At 36.7% G+C, this 24,052-nt stretch overlaps 1 protein-coding gene across 4 annotated transcripts in view; it reads left to right on the top strand.

Annotated features, from left to right (window-relative positions):
• Nucleotides 1-5,747: 5,747 nt before the first annotated feature.
• Nucleotides 5,748-24,052, top strand: part of LOC136029607 (uncharacterized protein C1orf50 homolog) — a 31,309-nt gene continuing 13,004 nt past the window's right edge. Inside the window, exons 1-3 of one of the 4 annotated variants that reach the window (XM_065708124.1) lie at nucleotides 5,748-5,765; nucleotides 11,909-12,027; nucleotides 22,264-22,367. In XM_065708124.1, the coding sequence (XP_065564196.1) occupies nucleotides 11,988-12,027; nucleotides 22,264-22,367 (144 nt within the window). In that variant the 5' untranslated portion in view covers nucleotides 5,748-5,765; nucleotides 11,909-11,987. The other 3 variants (XM_065708120.1, XM_065708114.1, XM_065708128.1) reach the window with 3 other exon arrangements.

Raw genomic sequence — 24,052 nt, 5'->3', positions numbered from 1 at the left:
GAGCGAGCATTTTTTAATGTTTCATTTCAAAGACTTTATCATTCCGCCATGTCCAAATGCCGAAGCATATGGAGTGTGACAAATCATAGCACAAAAGCTGCCAACAAGTTTTTGAAAATTGCTGGAAGGCGTCCAGCCGTACCAAATGCTATAAGCTGAAACTCTCTTCATGATGTAGTGAAGCGTGTTGTAGACATATTAAATACAGAGAAGTTATCCAATGCCTGAGATGAAGTGAAACTTTCACAGTTGAAGCTGGTCGAGAGGGATCTGCTTAAAGAGTATCTGCTTATTAAAGATTCATTGTGCCAAGCCTTAGATCTTTTGCAAGGCGAAAAAATTGATATCTTGTTGCTGGTTTGCCAGTACTTTATGGTTCGGAGACTAAACTAAAAGGACTTCAGAATATTCGTATTTTCAATCATGCTTTGCCATTAGTAGAGGCCGTTTTATGTAGTTTGCTTTAATGCTTCTCGCATGTTTTCTGAGTGGAATTGGAAGAGAAAGCCTTCGGTGAACTAGTCATAGCTATTTGCTCTCACCCAAGTTTCAAATTACGATGGTTGAGTCCAGCCTTGCAAAGGCAAAAAAAACAAACAGACATAGCGAACTTAAAAATGAAAAAAATGGCCATGCTTGTCTCTAGTGATGAGCTGGCTGATGGTGCTGAGAAGTCTGTTACAAATTAGACTAATGATTAATCTTAGTTTATGGAAGATGATGGTACTGTCAGTGATCAAAAAGTAAATATAGACACCAGTCACAAGGCAGAATTCTTCAAATTTCTTCAAGACACGAGGAGGAACCTTGATTCTCTGAAAAACTATCCGAAAGTTGGAAAACTGTTTAAGAATGTTAATACCCTTCTCACATCATCTGCATCTGCTGAATACCTACTTTCCGCCGCTTGAGATGTATTAACTACAAAAATTAACCGTTTAGAAGATGCTAAGATTGAGAAGCTTTTGCTACTAAAAGTAAACAAAGATGTCATGACTCCTCATTAAATTGAAGGCCTTTTTTCAAACATCTTTTTTCGAAGTAGTGGGCTATTAAACTTTGCTATTGATCATAGTGCTATGGCAACTGTTTAAACAGTGTTTTCATGGTTTAAGTTCAGTCTTCATTGACAGGTTCTGGCACCAGATTCCGGAATCTGGGCTAATGAAGACCAGTTATCTGGTGACAGATTTGTCAATCTGTCTAAAAATGACCGGTCTTCATTGGTTCAGATTCTCTAATCTGGTACCAAAATCTGTCAATAAAGACTGAACTTCAGTTTTTTTAATAAATTTAATGCATTGTTTACAATGCATTTTTTAACTCCGCCTGTTAAACAGCCAGTTTAACAGCCAGTCCCAAGCCTGGAAGAAGGAGGAGGGTTGGTCGGAGGGCTAGTAACCCACCACCGTAAAACTGATTACTCAAGAAACAGCAATAGATAGCCTCGGATTGACTTCTTCTTTGATGATGACTAACGCACGCCCCCGGACAGGATTCTTGAAAACGACCGAGTATTTTCGTATTGGATACTGGAATGTTAGAACAGTTAATCAAGAAACACAGCCAGGAAAACTCAACAGTGTTATGAGGACCCTTGATAAGTTCCGTATTGACATTGCTGGACTCTCTGAGACCAGACTTACCGGTTTTGGTACTTTGAATAGTGAAACATACCATATTTTGTATTCTGGACTTGAAACTAGAAAAGAGGCAGGTGTTGGAATGGCATTAAGTAGTCGGGCCAAAAAATGCCTAGTGGACTGGGAACCTATTAACGAGCGAATCCTTCGGGCTCGCTTTGTCACTTCTCAGGCCAAGTTGACAGTTATTGTTGTGTATGCCCCAACCAATGATACCGTTGATCAGACAAAGGATGATTTTTATCGCGTGTTGTCAAATGTTGTTGCTAAAGCGCATCGGCATGATATTGTGACTTTGTGTGGGGACTTTAACGCTAAAGTTGGAAGTGATGCCTCCTATGCCCCAGCTATCCTTGGTAGGCATGGACTGGGGGAAATCAATGATAATGGCGTACGTTTAATTGACTTTTGTGCGACTCATGAACTTATCGTCGGCGCATCATGGTTCCCTCATAAACAAATACATAAATATACTTGGAACTCGCCTGATGGTGTAACAAGAAATGAAATAGATCATATTTTAATTGCCAAGCACAGGCGACGTTGTTTAGAGGATGTTAGGACCTTTCGAGGTGCCGACTGCTATTCCGACCATCAACTTGTTGTTGCTAAGTTTAAGCTGAAACTGAAAACTGTCATAAAGCCCCAGCGGTCAGTAAAAAGGTTTAATGTAAGAAAGCTGCAGGACCCTTATGTATTACAAAAGTATACATCTACTTTGTCAAATAAATTTTCCATGCTAAGGGACGAGTTGTCAATTGATAATCAATGGGAAAAGATCGTCGAGTCCCTGAAAGAAGTGGCACAAGAAGTTGTGGGATATAGCAGGAAGAAGAAAGAGCAGTGGATATCTGAAAGTACCTGGGATATCATTGATCAAAGGGCAGAAGCCAAAATTCTCGTAGATAGACATGAGCATAATAGGACATGCACTAGAGAATATCTTGATGATTTAAAAGCGCAGTATAAGCGTCTCAATAAACAAGTCAAAACACGGACAAGGAATGATAAGAGGGTGTTCCTCGAAACTATGGCTGATCAGGCTGAAGTAGCCGCCAGGCGAGGAGATAGTCGTACTGTGTACGCTATAACGAAGGAGCTTGCGGGTATTTCGAAGGCTTCTTCAACTCAAGTTGAAAACAAAGAAGGTATCTTATTAACCCAGACGGATGACATAAACCGACGTTGGATGGAACATTTCACCGAGGTATTAAATCAGGTGCCTCCCACGACCTTTTTAAATATCCCTGAAGAAACACTGTTTGATCTTGGAATATATTCCGGACCTCTCTTGCTGAGTGAAGTAAAAGATGCTCTAATGACTTTGAAAAACGGAAAGGCAGCCGGTAACGATGGCATACCCCCAGAACTGTTGAAATGTGGTAGAAACGCCCTAGCAGTGCCCATGTTTGAACTTTTGTCACGTATTTGGGAAGATGAAAAAGTCCCGAGTGAATGGTCAAAGGCAGTAATTATAAAACTCTTCAAAAAAGGACAAAAGACTAAATGTGACAATTGGAGAGGCATCGCTTTACAATCAGTAGGCAGCAAGGTTTTGTGCCAAATTATTCTCAATAGAATTCAAAGTAAAGTGGAGAAAGTTCTGAGAGATGAACAACATGGATTCCGCCAAAACGGATCGTGTTGTGACCTAATATTTAGCCTGAGAATCCTGCTCGAAGAATCTAACGAATGGCAGGTTCAATTACTCGTAGTATTTATTGACTTTCTCAAAGCCTTCGACTCGATACACCGCGAGACCATGTGGAAAATCTTAATACATTACGGGATCCCGATTAAAATTGTAAATATAATTAAAGCGCTTTACCTCGATATTAAGTGTGCAGTACAAACCGAGGGTGACCTAACGGACTGGTTTACCGTTCAGTCGGGTGTAAGGCAGGGCTGCATTCTATCGCCACTGTTATTTGCCATAGTCATAGATTTTGTGCTTCGTGGATGTAGCTTCAGTGAGGGTCTACAATTAAACCCACTAAGAACCCTCCATGATGGTGTTTTTGCGGACGATATTGCACTCTTCGCTCACGAATCAGAAGATATACAACACAATATAAATGAACTTGAGCGTGTGGCAAATGCTGTTGGACTCTCCATAAACGCTAACAAGACTAAATCAATGTCAAATGCAGTCATTCCTGACTTAGCTGAGGGACTTTTGGTCAACAACGAGGAAATTGAAGTAGTGAGAGAGTTCAAATATCTAGGCAGCATTCTTACGCAAGATGCCAATCCTGAAAGAGAAATTTTGTGCCGAATAGCATTGGCTGGCTCTGCCTTCAATTGTCTCAGAAATGTTTGGAGAAATAGTAAATATTCCCAGAAGCTAAAACTCAGAATTTATAATAGCAATGTCCTCTCCGTTCTTACATATGGTTGTGAAACTTGGAGTATCACTGCGCAACTAGGAAAACGACTATGGGCATTCGATAATAACTGCTTAAGATATATTTTGAATATACATTGGACTGAGAGAATACGAAATGATGAGATTTATACCATAACAAATCATACCCCCATCCTTGATACCATTAGAAAGCGACGATGGATGTATTGGGGGCACATGGTGCGAATGGGTGATGGAAGGCTACCTCATGACATATGGTGTTGGATACCCCCCGGCCTCCGCAAGTCAGGGAGACCCAAAATGACAGTTGGCAGGATGTTAGAGAAGGAGGCGAAGCTGGCGAGGTCTTCGATGGAGGAGCTTTGGTCGAAGGCTCAGGACAGGTCGTCGTGGCGAACCACTGTTGCTGCCTTATGCGCCCTCAGGCGTGGGAGGACCTAAGTCTAAGTAAGTAAGTAATTGTTTACATCGGTCTGATGAGCAAGGTTACCTTACTACATCTGAATATAATAAAGCAGCCACGTAAAGCCAATATTTTGTTCATTTTGACCTCCACATCTTTATTGACGTGTTTGACACCATCAATTAAGCATTATTGACGGTGATACATGCGAAAAAATATAGCCAAGCTTCATTTTCCTTATTCCTCTTATCACACCAATATGAACAATGTCTAATGCGGCGTTGAGACGGGCGACATGAGGAAAATAATGAATAAGATAGAAAAGTATATTTTACATAACAGTTGGATAGGCGATGCTTCTTACGTCACTCGTCATGTTCACCTAATGAAGCTGCTATGAAACTCCGTACTGGTATAATTTTTAGTCAGTTTATATTATTATAATGAATGAGAAGCCAGTTTTTTGTGCTTTGTTTGCTATAGAAGTTCTAATATGGCTGAAGCTGATTTTTTGTGGGGGGTTAAGAGCCGTATCCAGTATTTTCGGTCGGGAGAGGTTTTACCAATTTTTTTTTTTTTTGGGGGGGGGGTACCAAAAAACATCCTCCCGTGTACTCTTTCTAACATCCTTGAGTAAGATTAGGGTATTTTTAGACTAATAAAGCATTTCAGGGGGGAAGGGTCGAACCTGGTAACCCCCCCGTCCCCCCTGGATACGGCTCTGGTGGTACTGGAATGAAGTTCCTTTTTACTTCTCCACTGGAAATAACGGAATAACTAATATCAGTTTCTCTCCTGCTAACCTAACCATATTCTTTACCATGCAAAAAAAAGCCTTTAAGCCATGTACCCCTGTACTTAGTACTAACTAATTAAGTACAATTTACTTTGAGTACTTAGAACTGATGCTTAATTACAATTTTGGTTGAGTACTTGGTACTTATTCTTAAATTCTTTTTTGGAGTACTTTACAATAAGGGTTAAAAGCGCGATAGTTTGCTTAGCATACCGATATCGACAAATTACCTGCAAAAACACAAGGCCAAATATAGAGGCCCGCCGCCGAAATTTTTCTCCACGCTGGTGCGTGTGTCATCGGCGTGGCGTTTGGGTTTAAGCTGGAGATCGAGGAGCAAAGAAAAGGTTTAAGAAATTCCACACTTTATGAATAACCCCTAAGAGATAGTTACTTTGCACTTTATCTGGTTTTTCCTACACAAGGTCAGTATACTGAACGAAATGTTTCAGCTAATTGAAAAATTGATTTTTTTTTAGGTTCTTCTTCTCAAAGAAAATCATTTATATCCTAGTCTGCAACACTGCTACTTCTACAGGGAATTAGAATTAGATAATCGGAACAGCAATACTTTTGTAGAAGAAGTAAACACATTTCACTGGATTGAATAAAAAAATTTAAATTCATCAAAGATGAAGAAGCTGAAAATTTCTCAATAAACGTTAAAAAGGCCCAAATATGAAGCGAATTGAGCAGCTTATTTGGTGTTAACTTTAAATGTTCATAAAGATATTGAAAGAAACAGAAGAAAGTAATTTAAGAATTACACAGGAATATAAAAGTCATAATAAAGTTCTCTAGTCTATTGGAATTGGTAGCCTATAAGAACATGGTTGAATAAAACATTTTGTGGTTAAACTGCAATTATTCAACTTGGGATTAGTGATACAAGTTCAAAATAATCAATTTAAGTGCTGTTAAAACGCTGCTTGGCAACAATTCAAGTTGTAGAAAATAGTAATACCTGAAGATTTTGATGGTTGAAAAAAAAAATAACAAATTAATGTGAAGGTGAAAAAGTGTTTATTGAATTTTGGTAAATGCAAAACAGTGAAGGGACTGTATGGTTGATATTCAGACCACCTTTTAGGCTCTTTTATCTCCTTGAGATCTTGTGCCATATGAAATATTGCTTACTTGTATGTATGTGTTGTATATAGTGCCCTTATTTGCTTGTATTTTTGCCTCTCTTTTTACTTTATTGAGGTCTGTTTAATCGTATTTGTGCATTCACTTTTTTTTTTTTTTTTTTTTTTTTTTTTTTTTTTTTTTTTTTTTTTTTTTTTTTTTTTTTTTTTTTTTTTCTGCAAAGTAAGCTTGTCACGTGAAAGAAGTAATGGTTCCTGGTAGTCCTGGGAAGGGTGGAGGTTGTGGGGGAGTTAGAGGTGGACCCACTGTACCAAATTTGTTGGCTAAAGGTCATGATATGACAAAAATTACTGACACTAATGACAAGGGTATGCTAGTCCCTCTATCAAAGACTTCTGCTGGATATCTAGGGCGTAGATTGGCTGTAGCTCTAGGAAATGATTATGGGAAAATACTCCCACGAATAGGTCCTAGAGGCTCTCTTGAAGTTGTTCCAAAAAATCTAGACATTGCTAATAAGATCTTAGGCATAAGGGATCTCACATTGAATAATATAGTGATCAAATTTGAAATGAAGCCAGAAAATATGCTATACTCAAGCAGAAAAGGAGTACTATACGTTCCCAGGGACTTAGCTACTCCTGAAGAACTCTGTAAGGAGATTCAGCAAGTAGAACAGGTTACAAAGGCAACTGTACTAAACCCTCATCCCACATCTAGAGATGGTAAACCATACACTAGCTACACTATACATGTTGACTTCTCTCAAGAAATGGATTTTCCTACAATAATTCCTATATGGAGTGCCCTCACTGTGGTGAAACAGTTCATACCAAAACCGTTGAGATGTTTCAAGTGCCAGAAATTTGGCCATAACTCTCTAAACTGTTGGGGTAAAGATACTTGTGGTATTTGTGGAGATAATCACCCCATGACAGCTTGCCCTGAGTTAAACAAAAACAGAAATGAACAAAAAGTAAGATGTGCAAACTGTAATGGACAGCACACTGCCCTCAGTAAAGAGTGCCAGGATTACAAGTTTAGAGCTGCAATTCTGAAAACGTCAGTCACAAAAGGTATATCATTCAAAGATGCAGTTCAAGCTTTCACTGACACCAAAGGGAAGACTCTGCACACACCACCACCAGCTTTAAACTTTGAACATTTTCCAGTCCTTGTTCACCCTTCAATCCCACCAGAAGCAAAAATACAGGAACCAATTAACAAGGAAGTTGTCTTACTGAGAGAAAAAATAGACCAACTAACCACAGTAGTGTCATCATTGTGCTCACTGATTGCTTCCAGTGTAAAGTTAAGCAAAAGCTCGAAGTCAGAGGTACAGAAGATCCTGTCTTCACTGAAGAAATCTGAATCCTTTGTTTCTGGAAATGAAACAGACTCAGAGGATGGTATGGATGAAGATATCTTTGTTCCAAAGAAAATTTTGTCCTCTCCAGAGAAAAAGACATTAAATAAGCGTGTTCATAAACAAAAAATCAAAGAATGACTACAAGGGTAATCCAACTAAACATTAGGGGAATGGGAAAATCAAAGGTAGTAGAATTGAAAAACCTTCTAGTGAGGAGTAAGCCAGATATTGTACTAATTCAGGAAACTTTATTGAATGAACAGAAAACTTCCCCAAATTTTAAAGGCTATAGCATGGCTAGATGGGATAGGAAGACAGGACCAGGGGGAGGACTTATGACTTTAGTTAAGGATAATATCCCGTTTAAAATAGTAGATGATTTTACCCCAGGAAAAAATGAAATTGGGATTATATCTGTCAAAGAGGATGGAACGGATAACTGGATATCCGTTATCAACTATTATAACAGGACTGCAACTGACTTTGATTTTAAACAGTTCAAAGATGCTTTTCAGAAATGTAATGAGAGGAAAATAATTGCTGGTGACTTCAACCTTCATAACCCAATGTGGGACTCAACATCTTCTCCAAATAATAATTCTAATTTACTGGCAGATTTTATTACTGATCCTCAAAATATGGTTTGTCTTATCACTCCAATAGATCTAGGTACTAGGCTAAACCCCTTAAATGGGAAGACTTCTACTATAGATTTAACAATTGCTTCTTTAGACCTTTCAGTTGACTTTGAGGTTATTATACCGTCACCCTTTGACTCTGATCATTTCCCAGTGATGTCGGTGCTTAATTTTTCTGCTTATAGACTTCAGTTAATGAAGTCGGTGAGTTGGAAGTTCCGCAAGGAGTCCTGGCCTGAATGGCAGAGAGAGGTAGACTCGGATCTGACGGATGTTGAACTACCTACCTCTGTTGAGGAGCTTAATGAGAAGTTAACTCAAGTTATGGTGAATGCTAGTGAAAGGGTATTTGGGTATGTAAAACTTAAAAGAAAATCTAGAAACTCCACACCAGGGTGGAATGCTGCATGCCAAAAAGCTTATAAGGAACGAAACACGGCAAGAAACAAGTTTAGAAGAAATCCTACAGTTACAAACAAAATTGAAATGAATGCAAAACAAGCCATCTTTAGGAAAATTGTTCCCCAAGAAATCAAGAATGGATGGAAGACTCTAATTGAGACAAAGTTTACGAAGACTACATCAATCAAAGAGTTGTGGAGGAGCTGGAAAGTCTACACTGGACAAAGGTCTTCCCCAATATCTGGCATCATGATACACAACGGAACCACTGCCGCCACAACACCCGAGAAAATAAAACTTCTGAAAGAGTATCTAATTGCAAACATTCCTCCACAACTTTCTACTCAAAACCGACCCACTATGCAACCTACACAGGTCTTCCCTAAGAATGATATTGAACTTGTAGAACAGGATATTGATACGATTATTAAAAAATTAAAACCAGGGGCTATGGGCCCAGACAGGATTCACAATGAGATGCTGTCCAACATGTCCCCCCTGCTTAAGGCTTCTGTCTTAACTTTGTTTAATAGGTCCATCAAGGAAGGTTATGTCCCATCGCTTTGGAAAAAAGCTGCAATAATACCAATCCTGAAACCCCAAAAGGACCCTACATCCCCAAAATCATATCGCCCAATTGCCTTGACTTCATGCCTCTGCAAGCTAATGGAGAGACTGATAAAAAAGAAAGTTCTACCAGAAATTGAGAAAGTAGTTCAGCCAGAACAACTAGGCTTTCTGCCCCAACGCAGTACAATAGACTGTCTTGTGAGGCTTGAAAATCAAATAAAACAGGGATTCCGCCTAGGAAAAGAAACTCTAGCTGTTTTCCTTGATATGACTTCAGCATTTGACAGAGTGAATATCCCTACTCTAATGGCAAAACTAAAGAAGCTAAATATTAGCCCTCAAATCGTGGAATGGATTGGTAATTTCTTGACTGAGAGGAAAATAGAAATAACTTTAGAAAATCATTCGTCTGGCTTTTTTAGTGCTCCAAATAATGTGGGTCTCCCCCAAGGAGGGGTACTAAGTCCTTTATTGTTTTTAGTATATTGTCACGATATAAACTTAGATACGATACTGGGTTGTAAACTATACTTATATGCTGATGACATTGCAGTAGCTGCCTCCTCTCGAGATAGGGGATGCCTTAAGGCTTCAGTCCAAAAAGCCCTGTATTACTTAGAAAATTGGACAATGGAAAACTACATGTCATTTTCAACAGAGAAGTCAGTAAGTGTTCTTTTCTCAAGGAAAAATCGAACAAATGCTCAACCCCCCATTGTGTCTTTAGCAGGAGTGGACATCCAACATGCAGAGAAATTTTGCTATCTAGGAGTCTTACTGGATTCAAAGTTGCTATGGACTAACCACATCGACTATCTTGTTGGTAACCTGAGAAGTAGGGCAAACTTTGTCAATGCAATCTGCCTCTCTAAAAGAGGAGCCCCATATTCTTGTGTTTCAAAACTAATTGGAGCAACAATCACCAGCAAACTGGACTATGGTAGCATGTTCTATAGGGAAGCAACTAAGCACAACCTCCAGAAACTTGATTCAGCTTTTAATCAAGTTCTCCGACGAGCTCTAGGCTGCTTAAAAACCACCCCCACCCCAGCCCTCTACTGTGAGCTTGGCGTCACATCACTTCAGAGGAGAAGAAATAATCTTCAAGCCCGTTACTTTCTAAAAAAAATGGGATCAACAAATCATATTGTTTATAAAGAATGCATTGCTACATGGAATCAAGATCTCCAGTTTAGACCAAGGTTTTCCCCTACAGTCTATAAATATTCTTGTCTGATGAGTAATGCTGGCCTTCCAGGCCTAGTTCCAACCCCAAATATAGATGACCTTTCCTCACGCTTCAACGGAATAGGTAATGTAATTAATTTAGCTCTAGATAATAGAATTAATGATTCAGGAACAATAATTTTAAAATTAGAGTGGTATAGGCTGACTCTGCAATGGACTGACTTTACTCACATATATACTGACGGATCTAAGTCGGAAATGGGTGTAGGCTGCGCTTTTGTAGTCCCGTCAACTGGTACTTCTTGCGGATTTAAGCTACCTGACAAGCTTACTGTTTTTTCTGCAGAAATGATTGCTATTTATCAAGCACTTCTTTATATTAAGTCAAACGGTATAGTTGGTAGCTTTTTGATTTGTTCTGATTCTCTATCTGTATTAAATTACTTAGCTATGAAACGAAATGATGCCAAAGAAACTGCTGCACAAATTGAAAAAATAGTTGATGACCTTCTAATACATGGCTATGATCTACAACTTACATGGGTCCCAGCACATGCAGGTATTCCTGGGAACGAGTCAGCTGACAAAATGGCAAAATGGGCTTGCAGAAATGGTGAATTGTTGGATGTAAACTTGTCCCTGAGTGAATATATTCAGGGTTATGAGGCCAAATCCGCAATTGATGAGAAAGCTGATTTCACAAGAAAGTCCACTAATACAATCTTGGATCTATATGATTTTAAGCCTCCTCCATTGGACCTAATTCACAGTGAGAGGAAAATTGCCACAACAATATTTCGAATCAGATCTGGCCATGCTAAAGTGAATTCTGTTCTCTTTAAATGGAATTTGGTTGACTCCCCAAATTGCATTGTATGTAATGTATATGAAGATGTCCGCCATGTTATAATGTCGTGTAAAAAGTATTATATCCAGCGTGAAATATTAAAAAGAAAAGTTCTAAAGCTCTTTGGTGCCTTTACTTTCCGTGCGGTGGTGGGTCATTCATCCGCCCCTCCGTGGGCTCGTAGGGTGTCTGTTTCTGCACTGGGTTGTTTTATTAGAACTTCAAGTTTATTCGATGTGCTTTAACAGTCTTGGGTCATGTTGTATCAAGTCAAATGTTTATTAATGTATTCAATATATTGTATAAGTTTAATGTGTTTCCCACGAACTTTAATGTAAATTGTAATTTACGGCTGTAAATACTATAGAATTAATTAGGGTGGTCTGACGTAGGTGGCTATACTAGTGGAAAAAATGGTTTGCCACCAATAAAGAATCTGCAAATAACGATTCTAAGTGATTCACTAATCTGAAAGTAGTCATCGTTTCTTAAAAATTCTCCATACACATTGTCTGGACAAGATTGATACGTACGTGACGGAGCTGATTCATGCTCCAAAAACGTTGGAATCAACAACAACAACAACAATTAGATAATCTTACTTAACAAGTGTTTATCTAATTTTACTCTACAGATAGTATAGTTTTGATAGTTCTGCCCAAAATTTCTTGGAAGTAATGGAAATCTCGACCCTTAAAGGAACGGTTCAAGAATCAGGTACCTGTTTTAGTTTAAAAAGTCAGGCATTAATGCAAAATCAGGGTTAGTAGGCCATTAATTGAAATGGAAACATTAAGAAAAGCAATTCTTGCTTAGTAAATCACATTTAGCTTAGTAATGGGTCTGCTTACTGAGGGGTGAAATTTTTTTTTAGGTTCTTCTTCTCAAAGAAAATCATTTATATCCTAGTCTGCAACACTGCTACTTCTACAGGGAATTAGATAATCTTACTTAACAAGTGTTTATCTAATTTTACTCTATAGATAGTATAGTTTTGATAGTTCTGCCCAAAATTTCTTGGAAGTAATGGAAATCTCGACCCTTAAAGGAAAGGTTCAAGAATCAGGTACTGTTTTAGTTTAAAAAGTCAGGCATTAATGCAAAATCAGGGTTAGTAGGCCATTAATTGAAATGGAAGCATTAAGAAAAGCAATTCTTGCTTAGTAAATCACATTTAGCTTAGTAATGGGTCTGCTTACTGAGGGGTGAAAACTGAGCTTGGCTCTATAGCAATAAAATCATTTGATAGCAAGGATGCCCATATTCTGTCATTCCAAGCTGGGATTCATAATGACAATTGCAAGCAGTAGGTGTGGCAGAGCCTTCAGTGATTCAAACTGATGTTTTATGAGTCCTTTGCAATTGAAGGCTATAGCCTAATAGATTTATGGGTAGAGTAGATAACAATGTGCTCCTGAAACTAGGCTATAGCCTACTAAGGCTAGGCTACATTGACTTCAAGAAATAATGTCACCCCTTTTCCTTTGGTATGTCAGCCTCAGCAGCTTCAAACAATATAGTCTTTCTTCATATAGAAATTTATTCATGCTGCTAACCATCTTAGTGGCACGATGCTGGACATCCTCAAGCAACTTCTTATCTTTTTTGTAGAAAGGGGCTGCCAATGACATTCCAACCTCCAGGCGTGGATGCACAAGTGCCTTATATAACTTCATAAGAACTCTAGGGTGTTGGCTGGAAATGGTTCTTTTTATGATCCTAAGGGTTTTATTTGCAGAAGATGAAACAGACTTAGCATGGCTGCTAAACTTTAATTGGTGATCTACAATAACACCAAGATCTCTTTCATTGGAAACAGCAGAAAGGAAGTTGTCTTGAAGGATTGATGCTTGTTGTGTTTGCCAAAATGGATTACATGGCATTTGTCAACATATGTTAGCCCATCTTCCTAGACTGTCAAGATCTGTTTGAACTGATTGCTGGTCAGAGGGAGTAGCTGCTTTTCCAACTAGTTTTGAGTCATCAGTGTAAAGGGTAATAAGATTTGAAAGAAGGGTGGGTAGATCGTTAACATAGAAGTTAAAAAGTGTTGGTCCAAGAATTGATGGATTAGATTTTCTAGGTAAATGTTTAGTTTTGTTCCAAGTGCTCTAAACTGGAAACTACAGCACTGATTATTAAATTTGAAAAAAGCATTGAACAATGAATCAAGGGTAAAAAACCAGTATCCAATTGAGCAAAACTATTTAAACTAAAACCCTCACATCTTGTTACCAAAGAGGAATTGGGAAGAATTGTATATATCAGGGAAAAGCTAAAAATCTAAGCTACACATCAATAGGGTTACTATAAAGAATCATGGTAAACATTTAGAACACTTAGAAATGTTAATTTTAGAAGTGCATCCATTTCTGGTTGACCCTCCTCCTCCATGGGGCAAACTAAAAATGTGCTAAGTGGGCATGCTTACTGGCAACATTACCTATGGAATGAAGTGTATTAGCCCATGAGCCCTGCAGGCAGCAGGGCAATGCCAGTATTATATATTTATTTAATAAACCTTGTTTGAGTTTTTTTTTAGTTTTATCACTCTTTGTTGAATAAATATAGAATACAGACCTCACCCTACTGCCTGCAGGGTTCATGGACTAATATGCTTTGCTCTGTAGGTAATGTTACCTATAACCAAGCCCACTTCATGCATTTTTAGTGTGATTAGAGAGGGATTTTAGAAACCTAAAAAACAGATGTGCTTCTCTAATAATGACAAACAAACAATATACAATCATCAGAATCTTACTATATGTAGTAATGTGCACTTTAGAGCACTTGGAACAAAACTAAATATTTACCATTTTTTTCAGGCTGTTTGTACCAGATCAAATAAATAGAACCTTTATCCTTCCTCATGAGTAAAGAAGATTCACTGCTCATGATATGTCAGTACTAAAATGTGACAAAGGGATATTTCTTACTTGTCAGATTAATTTCTTTGTAGAGTGGTATAGCAAAGGACTGAGCTTTACTATCAGATGACATCACAGTGTTGTTACATTCCTAAAGTAATATAATTGTTTTTTTTTGTATTTTTATCTAGTTTGAATCATATAAATGTGTTCTTGAGCATTGCTTGAATTTTGTCAATCCTATTTCATAATTCAGGCATGAAAAAGGTTAAGTGTCTCTTTAGGGACTCAAAATGGAATTTGAAATGGGAGTGATTATTATACTTAGAAAGAGCTTTTCTTTTTCCTTTGTATATTTGGAAAGAACTTTTCTTTGAAGTTTTGCTTTTCTTTGACCTTTTTGGATTCAAAGTTTTTTTGGCAGTAATATTATTGGGATTGTTTACAGACAATTTTCCCTTCTTATAATTTTGGAATTTTGAAGTGCATTGTTAACGAATATCTTTCAAAGAGGAACTTTGAGGGTTGTATAGTTATGATACATTTTAATTCATTTCTCCTATGCATAAAAAAATATTAAGCTAGTAAACCTATACTGTTGTAGGCAATGCATATGAACCAAGGGGTTCAATTGATGATACAGTAGGGATAGAAGGAAGATAGTTCTTGATGGAAGAATAAAAGTAACCATATACCTGTATTATAGAAAAATTAAAATAAAAATTTCTCTGCTAGGGTGTATTTACTTCCCCAAAGAAATGAAGAGTCCTGAGTAGTAACAAATCACAGATCAAGCAATAGTAATTCTTGTTACAAGCTACATATCTTGCTTTGAGCTAAGGTATGTGTAGAGAACTGAAGTAACAATAGAATCAACTCCTGAAAATAATCACTTTTTCAGATCTTACATTTCTCATATTTTTAGTATAACATTTTATTTTTCTAATTTTTTCTTAAACTGGAGTCATCAAGCCATTATGCTTGTCATCTAATATGCATGGGAAAATAAAAAAAAGATTCCATTTTAATTTATTTCTGACTGAGGCCAAATGCAATCAAAGGTGAATTAAACTTTTGAATTTGGAGAAGTAGGTCATGGGAGTGCTGTTGTTGATCATGGTATTTCAAATCACATTAGACTGTAGCTGATCAAAGAAATAGAATAAGCAAGATATCAGTGAATGCTGAACTAACTTTTGTCAATGGTATACAGACTTTTGGATAACTTGATAAGTTTCCATTATGAAAAAGTTATTTCAGTTAGCCAGAGGGCATAGGTGAACTATGAGGCTCTCCTCAATCAAGAAGCAGAGAAGAAAAATCAAATGGGTGCATCAAGAAATGAGGGAGAAAGAAGAAGCCATTGTCAGACACAGATGAATTAAAGGGAAGAAACAAGGATTTGCAAACTTACAAAAATAGCTTGAACAGAATTCTACTTTTTTCTGTAAAACAAGAACTTTCAGATGAGTTACTTGCTGGAATTGAGAGTCCAAAACAGGGCCTTGATTTCCTGGACATCTTGGACTCAGTATTCTCTCAAGTGATAATGGAATCACATTTAAAATTGCTACTCCCCCACCCCCTCTTATGGAGGCAGTTATAGCCCTAGACTATATACAAGCTTCACTGATTTTGATTGTTTGTATGATAAGCTGAAACAGGGTGTCATAATTTTGGTCAAGAAGCAAAAACATACTTTGACTAGATTGTGAAAAAGCAAAAAAAGTTTTATTTCCATTGTATCTGTTGAAGCATATTTTAAGTCTCACTGTTTTTTTTTTTTTTTATACCAATTAATGAAGTATATTATCTGGAAAAAAAGAATGAAACATACAGTTGCAGATTGCCTGTAAAGAGATATTAGGGATATGATGAGTAAGTAGGAAACCAATTATGACCACCTCCATTATCCTTTTGAGCTGTAATTTTTAACTAAGCAGTAATTAAAATCATAAAATGCATGTTTTCATTACTGTTGTGCAAAGAAAGCTATGTAAACATTGGCTAGACCATATACCCTTCCCCACTTAATAAAACTATGGATAAAATTTATAGTTAAGTTCTACTCATTAATGAAGTTGATTTGATATAAACCAAATGACAAAAGAAAGACTGTATTTATCTCTGCCATTGTAAAACACATCTTTATTTGTTAAAAGGAGAAACACTATCAGCCAAGTCAAAAGTCTTTTGACTATTTTTGTCAAAAGTCTCTCTGTTTTGGTAAAAACTGTCTTTTCATGCCATTTAAAAACTCAAAAAGTAACATATTCAAACTGGCTTTAACCATGTAACAAAAGATGGGTTTTGTATGATCTGTAGTTTTAAAGGCTTATTGAAGTCATTTAGTGTAGTACAGCTAGATCTCATTTGATACTACATATATTTATATATTTTTAAAACTTTTGGAAAGTCAAAAATAGCAAAGTTATTGAGGGATTTGGCTAAATTTTCCCCTCCATGAGGAGTACCATTTTAAAATTCAGTAAATTCACCAAAATAATGTGGTAAAATTAAAGCAGCACAAATATGTTGGATATTAAACCAAAAACAGATTCAGATGACTAAATTTAACTATTTAACTAAATTTATGACTAAAATAACTATTACATACAAATAGACGCATATTGTGCATAATATAATATATCATGCTGGACCCTTTATGAGTTCCTAAGAATGCTGCAAATAGCAGTGGGAGGCCTAAGGACCTTCATTGGTAACGGTTGAAGACATGTACTGCTGCTGATTGTAGCAAGCAAAGTGGGCAGGGAGAGGTGATTTATATTTGTAAGAGGTGAAGGTGCAAGTATGCCTTTGGCAGGGTCCAAAGGCCCAAGCTAGAGGAGGTTGGTAAAAAAAAAGTATGTCATATATAATAAGTTAAACACATGTTTCAAAGCACTTGTATTGGAAAAACTCAAAAAGGTTCTTAAAGTATGATTTTTGTAATAACTGCCCAAAGGCAGTTATTACACTTAAAAATAAATTTTGCCCAAAGGTATGAAAAGGGTCACAAACCCCAAAAAAGTGTGAAAATGACATCAGAACATACCACTTTGGTAAACCATACTTTGTTTTGAAAGGGTTTTACAATAACATGATTGTACTAAGACCTACCTTTTGTCTACAAGACAGACCAGTAAAAGAAGTGACGTTTACCAATTTAAGGAAAATATCAGTGCTTTTAATTTTATATTGCTAGTTTGATTATCATTCTAAATCTCTATCTCAAAGACTAATCACAAAGATAAAGCTACTAAAAAAATAACTGGGCAAACCAATGCAAGGAGAACCGATGGGGACCTTTCCGCATTTAATTACCCAAAGGATAAAAAATGTGCCTTGATAAAAGGTGCCTCAGAAGATGCTGGACCTGGGGACAAGCACAACCCCTTGCTCCTGTAGTTACACCACTGGACACTGTTGTTCCATCAAGAAGACAAAGTATGAAGTGCATAGTATTAAGTATTTGCTTCAATACATGTCCAGATTCATTTATTCTGAGTAAACTGAAGGGATTATAATGCCACACAAAACCACACTCATTTAAGCTTGTTGCTAAGAAGTACTTCTAATAAAATGTTGATATTAAGCACAGTGTTTTATACATATCCTTCAACAAATGGACATCAGCAGGATGTGACTCTTTCAAGTTTTATAAAGTTCTAAAATTTACGTTTTCTTTTTTTATAGGCTGAAGGTGAATTGCATTCAAAATTAAGAAAAAAAAAGTTTCAAATTAAAAATACTTTAAGAAACATTCAGAGGACATAGGAAGACCCAAATTCACAATGATAGAACTAGAACGAACGAAATCCGATGAGCTTATCAAAACTGATAGACTGAAAAAAGTCTGCCCCCCCCCCTGAAAAATTGCAGTAGGGGTTTGAGATGTCTTGGCCAACATCATCTAATATAGCATATTTCTTGCTTCAAAAAAATAACAAAGGTACATTTGGTGTTGGAAAAGAAAGCAGTAATGGCTATAGACTGTTACAATTTTGTGGGTATAAAAATCTGTTATAACTAACATTATGTTTGGTCCTAAAATGGCCCATAAGTTACAATAGTATTTGCATGATGGTAAGACAGCAAACCTTATTGATTATGCTATTGTAAACCTAAGACTTGCTGGGTAAATACAATATAATAGGGTGTATAGGAGTGCTGTTATTGATGTTAAAAATAAAAATCATTATCTAGTACTGTCTAGGGTCAACGTAAAGCTGATGTTTTGGAAGTATAACTGCCTCCCAGGAAGTTATGATGTTGGTGACCGCAGGATGAGAATTTGAGTGAAACTTTCCAAGAACAGTTGCATACTAAACTGGAGAGTTTAAAATTTGACAGTGTGGTCGATGGATGGAATAATATCAGGAAAACAATTGTTGAAGCTAGTGATGAGAGTTAGAAAGTTAGTTAGTAAGGAAGAAAGTTAGTTTGCAGCTCGGAATATTATTGAAAAAGCTTTATGTTTAATAGAGAAGAGAAAGAGCTTGTAAAAGAATTATCTGAGTGATAGATCATATGAAAACAAAAGGAATGTAAAGATAGTGAAGAAAGTTTTAAAATATGAACTAAGGAGGCGTGAAGTGGAGGCTATGGAAAGAATAGCCAAGAATCTGGAAGATGCAGCTAAAAGGCATAATAGTAAAATACTGTTCTGAAATGTTAATAAATTGAGAGAGAGTAGTAAATCTGGACATGTCTTAGTTGAATAAGGCCACACTTAGTGATAAGAGGAGTTAAAGAGAAATGAGCAGGACAATTTGAGAATTTGCTAAACCAAAATGAAGTTACAGGAGAAAAAATAGAGGAAAATGAAAAAGACTGCGATGCCTTCAATGTGAAGGAAGATGTTTTGTGAGGAAGGATTAGCAACAGTACTAAAAGGATTAAAAATGAGAATTTGCTAAACCAAAATGAAGTTACAGGAGAAAAAATAGAGGAAAATGAAAAAGACTGCAATGCCTTCAATGTGAAGGAAGATGTTTTGTGAGGAAGGATTAGCAACAGTACTAAAAGGATTAAAAAATAATAAGGCTCTAGGTGTTGATAGTGTGGTAAATGAGTTTCTTAAATATGGTGGCCCTGAGGTTAGGAATAAGTTACTGAAGATTAAGAATATGATTTTTGAAAGAGGGAAAATACCTAGCAATTTCAGAAAACCTTAATGAAAGCACTGTATAAAAAGGTGGTAATAGTAAGTGTGGTAATTATTGATGGATTAGTCTGGTCTCTGTAGGTAGCAAATAATCTTAGTAATATGATGCTTTTTGGACTGAAAGATGGTGTAGACAAAGCTATAAGAGAAGAACAGCGCAGTTTTAGAAAATTGGATAATGTGTTGACCAATTTTTCATTCTTAGGTTAATAATTGAGAAGTGCCTGAGTTATCAAACATCTTTGGTCAAACAGTTTTATGATTATGAGCAAGTGTTTGATTCTGTTGATAGAAGAGCTTTAGCAAAGATCAATAGGGTCACAAAGTCACTAAGGCTAGGAATAAGTGAAGATGAAAAGTTGACATTTGGTAACGAAAAGATTGATCAGGCAGATAGCTTCACCTACCTTGGTAGTATTATTAGTAAAGGTGGTGGGAGCAGTGAAGTTGTTAAAAATAGAATAGCCAATGCTCAGGGCATAAAAAAAGTTAAAAATTTTTTTTCGTAAGAATTGGAAGATAAGTCTGCAAACCAAGATTAGAATATTGGAGGCTACAGTGATGACAGTGGTCAAACATGGCTCTTAAGCATGGGCGCTCGAAAACGCAAATGAAGATTTGCTAGATGTTTTCCAGAGAAATTACGTATGTATTTTTATGGTTACCTGGGTGACTGACTATATTTCAAACAGTAGCCTGTACGAAAAGTGTTGTTCCATCCCGCTTTCTAAGGCTATAATGGGAGAAAGGTTGAGATGGCTAGGGCACATTCTGCAGGTGAAGGATTGCCAAAGATTGTCCTTTTCGGCCAACCGTCTAAGGGCTAAACGAAAATTAGGTCGTCCGTGATTGGGATGGGAGGATGTGATAAAGAAAGATTTAAAGGAAAGGAGAACTTCCTGGGAGGGTTTAAAGACGGAGACTTTAAATAGACTGGGATGGAGGAGGAGCATGCGTAGCTGTGGTAGCTTCAGGCGGCTTGGTCCTGCAGTGATTTTTTAGTAGCAGTAGTAGAGTATGTTTAAAACAAAATTATTATCTGGTATCATTACACAAATCTATACGTATCACAGAGCTGTTAATAGAAGTTAAAAATACCTAATGAATTCATATAGAATTGCTGCTGAAATTAATTCACAGTTTTATTGAATCACTTGGAATCAGTGAAGTTTCATTTTCCCAAACGTGTCAGTTGTAGCATCTAGATCAAACGATTTTACGAAAGTCTTTCACTAAACATCAACAGCAGATCACTTAGCCTTCTTTTGTTGTTCTAAGATATGTTTATAAGAAAATAATCCCTTTCAAAACATCAATAGTCAATACTTTCACTCCAGTAATATCAATTTGGCCCAAAGTCGACCTGGTTAAAAAGTCACATAGCCAGGAAGCTACTTGATGTTCATGTTTTGACTTTTGAGATGAAGAAATAGATCTCTAAAAATTTTGCAAAAGGTCATATGCGAGACCACACTCACCAGACAATTCGTTTGCTTGCTAAAAGATTTCATCGACAGCTTCGTCAGTTTCTATATTTACAAAAATGTGTCAGGGAGCACAATAAGACAGATAGTTTTAGAAAACAAAAAACAACTATTATTACCACCTGAAGCATCTCAGAAAGAGAGTTAGTAGCACATAACTTTTTCTCCTAAATAGATTCCTCATGTGTATTCAAATGTCTGAAGTCTGGTTGGAAGCTATTGGGCCTTAGCTGCTGGTTTTACATTACTTAAATGGTCAAATGCAAAATTATTGCAAAAATGGCCAAAATACAGCCACGTCTGTTCAGTACTTTGCTCCCTGGTCTAAATTAGTATGCTTAGCTCCTTGTAGAGGAATTGTATAGCTGACGAAAAGCACCAGTAGCTTTCTGGCAATGAACATAAAAATAGTAGCATATATTACCATCTGTGATAAATTTTAGCTCTTGGAAGGCTGAAGCCATCCGTCCATCTCAATTTATGGATTCAATCATCCAACACAAGGTTAGGGTTAGGGCAGGGGAGTAAATGCAGATTGCATGGGAGTAGGCTGCGTGGGCTGCAATTATTTTTATACAGGGATGTTCCTTAAAAGTGGCCACTCATGACAACGTCTCCATCATGGTATTCTGAAGCACAATTTGACCAGCTGAGTCCTTTTTTTTGTGCTTGATGGTCAATGGACCTGGAGAGACTTTCTGCATCAAGTTTCTCTATATTAAAGCAACTGAGGGTTTTTTCTTTCATTTTTGCACCATAAAGATATCTAATTAGAGCTGCAAGATGTTCCTTTTTTATGTATCTCTGTTTTCTTTCGACCACTGCAGCAAATAATTTCGTTTCTGCAGGTTCTATAACAATATGGTGTATATGATCAAATTGAAGTCATCTGATTGAGCCTTCGAATGAGTGTCTTTGAATGATTGAATTGAAGTCACACTGCTATTCCGCACTTGTGGAATGTCTAAACCTTCTTTTTAGCTTAAGTGATGTATTCCTTTCTCACTGAGACATAATATTTAAGATATCCTGAAAGTTTCCCTGGTTTTCGCTTGTGTCTTTTTCATTATGACTATTTTGAAGAAGCCCTTTTCAGAACATTTTGAGAACAATTAAGAGTACTGTTTTTTATGTAACACTTTTCAAAGTTAAGATCAAATCTTTAGAAACATTAGCCTCCCCTCCCGCCCCCAATCTAATATAATCTTAAGTGGTACAAACTTTAACTCCGTAAATATATTGATTGATAGTCCAGGGAATATGGGGAACGCTGCGGTTCACAGCATCTGTTGAAATAGCATAGTCTACTCATTTAGTTAGCTATTTAGCAAGCATTGGTAAAGCCATATCTTCTTCAAGGGCTTATCTTTTAATATATTAATAATTCCAAATCATTGGATACTTCGCCTATAAGATCTTTCTGTCTGTTTTTCAGTTATGTTGGTTGAACCAAACAACGACCTGCCGATTGTGAATACCGAGAGAATAAGAAAGAAAGCTGCAACCGATCTTGTGGAACTGGCTCATGAAATCCAAAAGGTTTTTATTTGCTTATTTTATATTTGTAATTTGAGAAAGGGTTATGCTGTTGAATGTAATATTTATTTTCCTACTGACAGACATATATATATATATACCATTTTATAATATATTTATAATAATTTTATAATTTTATTTTATAAACATTTTATAAATGAAACATATTTAACCTAATAAATTTAAGTACTGGTCAAAATGACTCTTTTTTGCCAGGTAGTTAAGGAACACCAATCCAGGTTAACGCATGGGCAACTCGATAACAAGAAACAGAAATACTGAAGACTGGTTTTCCAGAATTTGCTACTTTCTAACATACTTAATTGAGATACGATAAGCCCTTCTGATGAATACGTGTGACAAGAACGACACCTTTTCATTAAAGAGCCAGGACATCGGAAACCGTAGCCTCTGCTTTTGCCCAGATTTGGTGAAACTGAGCCAACCTGTCTAATAGTTAGACTGATTGCTAGGGGCAGAGGTTCTTTTAATTAATGCATGAATAAATTTTCAGTTTTTTTTTTTCATTTCATAAATTACAAGAAATTCTGTTTTTGCATGAAAAACAGTAAAAATGGTTTAAAATGTGAATCTTTGGTGCAATATGTAGGATTTCTGTGTATTTTCGTACCAGTTTTACATGATTCTCCTATGATTCTCCTAGGGCTCCCTTGGGTGCGGGGCTGCGTCTTATTTCTCTTATGTTTGCCAAGGATAAATATTTGAGCATTAAATACCTACCACATTTAAAAATAATTTCTTAGCAACATAAACAACCATATCATAAGGAGTAAATAGTAGAGAGCCGTACTGTCTTCAGTCTTTGGGGAGAGGGCTACCGAATCAAGCTTTGTAAATGGTTGTAGGTTATCCAGATATTATTTTGTAAATCTAAGCCTAATTATTTTTGTCTCAAGAGTCCCCATCCCGTGGGGAAAAAGCATTTCAAAAGGTTAATAAAAGGGCATTAAGAATCGAACTTTTCTTTCGAATGAATCCTTCCTGTATACTATGACTTTTTCTTTTAAGAGATCACCTCTGAAAAAGCAAAAAGAACAAAACAAGAAAAAAGAGCATATCCTGATTCCTATAGTGTCAAGGAAAACTGGTATAAGGTGCAAATTCCCAATGCAGTGTTATCACAGATTCTGAATTCGATGGAGTAAGTTTGACTAAGATTGCACCCTTTTTGAGGGTGTTACACTCGCTTTTTCGAGGCCGCGTGAACTTCCATAGGTTTGGATACGGTTAAGCATTATGTATGCTTTTACACGAAGTCGTCCTGTTTCTTGCTGAAATGACCATTTTTTAAGTTGTTCTGCAACTTAATGAAAACCAGGACAGGACCTTGGCCTTACCCAAAAAAGTGTGTCTTGTCAACTTTGATTTATAAAAACTACTCCGTTCAAAATCTATCCTAGCTGGTTTATCCCAGGGCCTATGTAAGATTGAGACTTTCAAATCACACACCAAGGAGACGAAGCTTATTTTGTTAATTATACCTGTAAGATCGTAGCGAAATTTTGATTTATTTATTAATGTTTATTTCTAGTATGAAAGTTAAACTGTTCAGATGGGGGGGGGGCAGTTTTGCTCTGAGCTACTGAAATACTCTACTCCAGTGTCTTCTGTATGATTGACAAAGAATTGACAATCTCCGACGAATTGACAGAAGAATTGACAAACCC

This window comes from Artemia franciscana, chromosome 1, assembly GCF_032884065.1.
Source record: "Artemia franciscana chromosome 1, ASM3288406v1, whole genome shotgun sequence".
In the NCBI taxonomy this organism is placed as follows: Eukaryota; Metazoa; Arthropoda; class Branchiopoda; order Anostraca; family Artemiidae; genus Artemia; species Artemia franciscana.
This window is presented reverse-complemented; position numbering and strand designations above follow the sequence as displayed.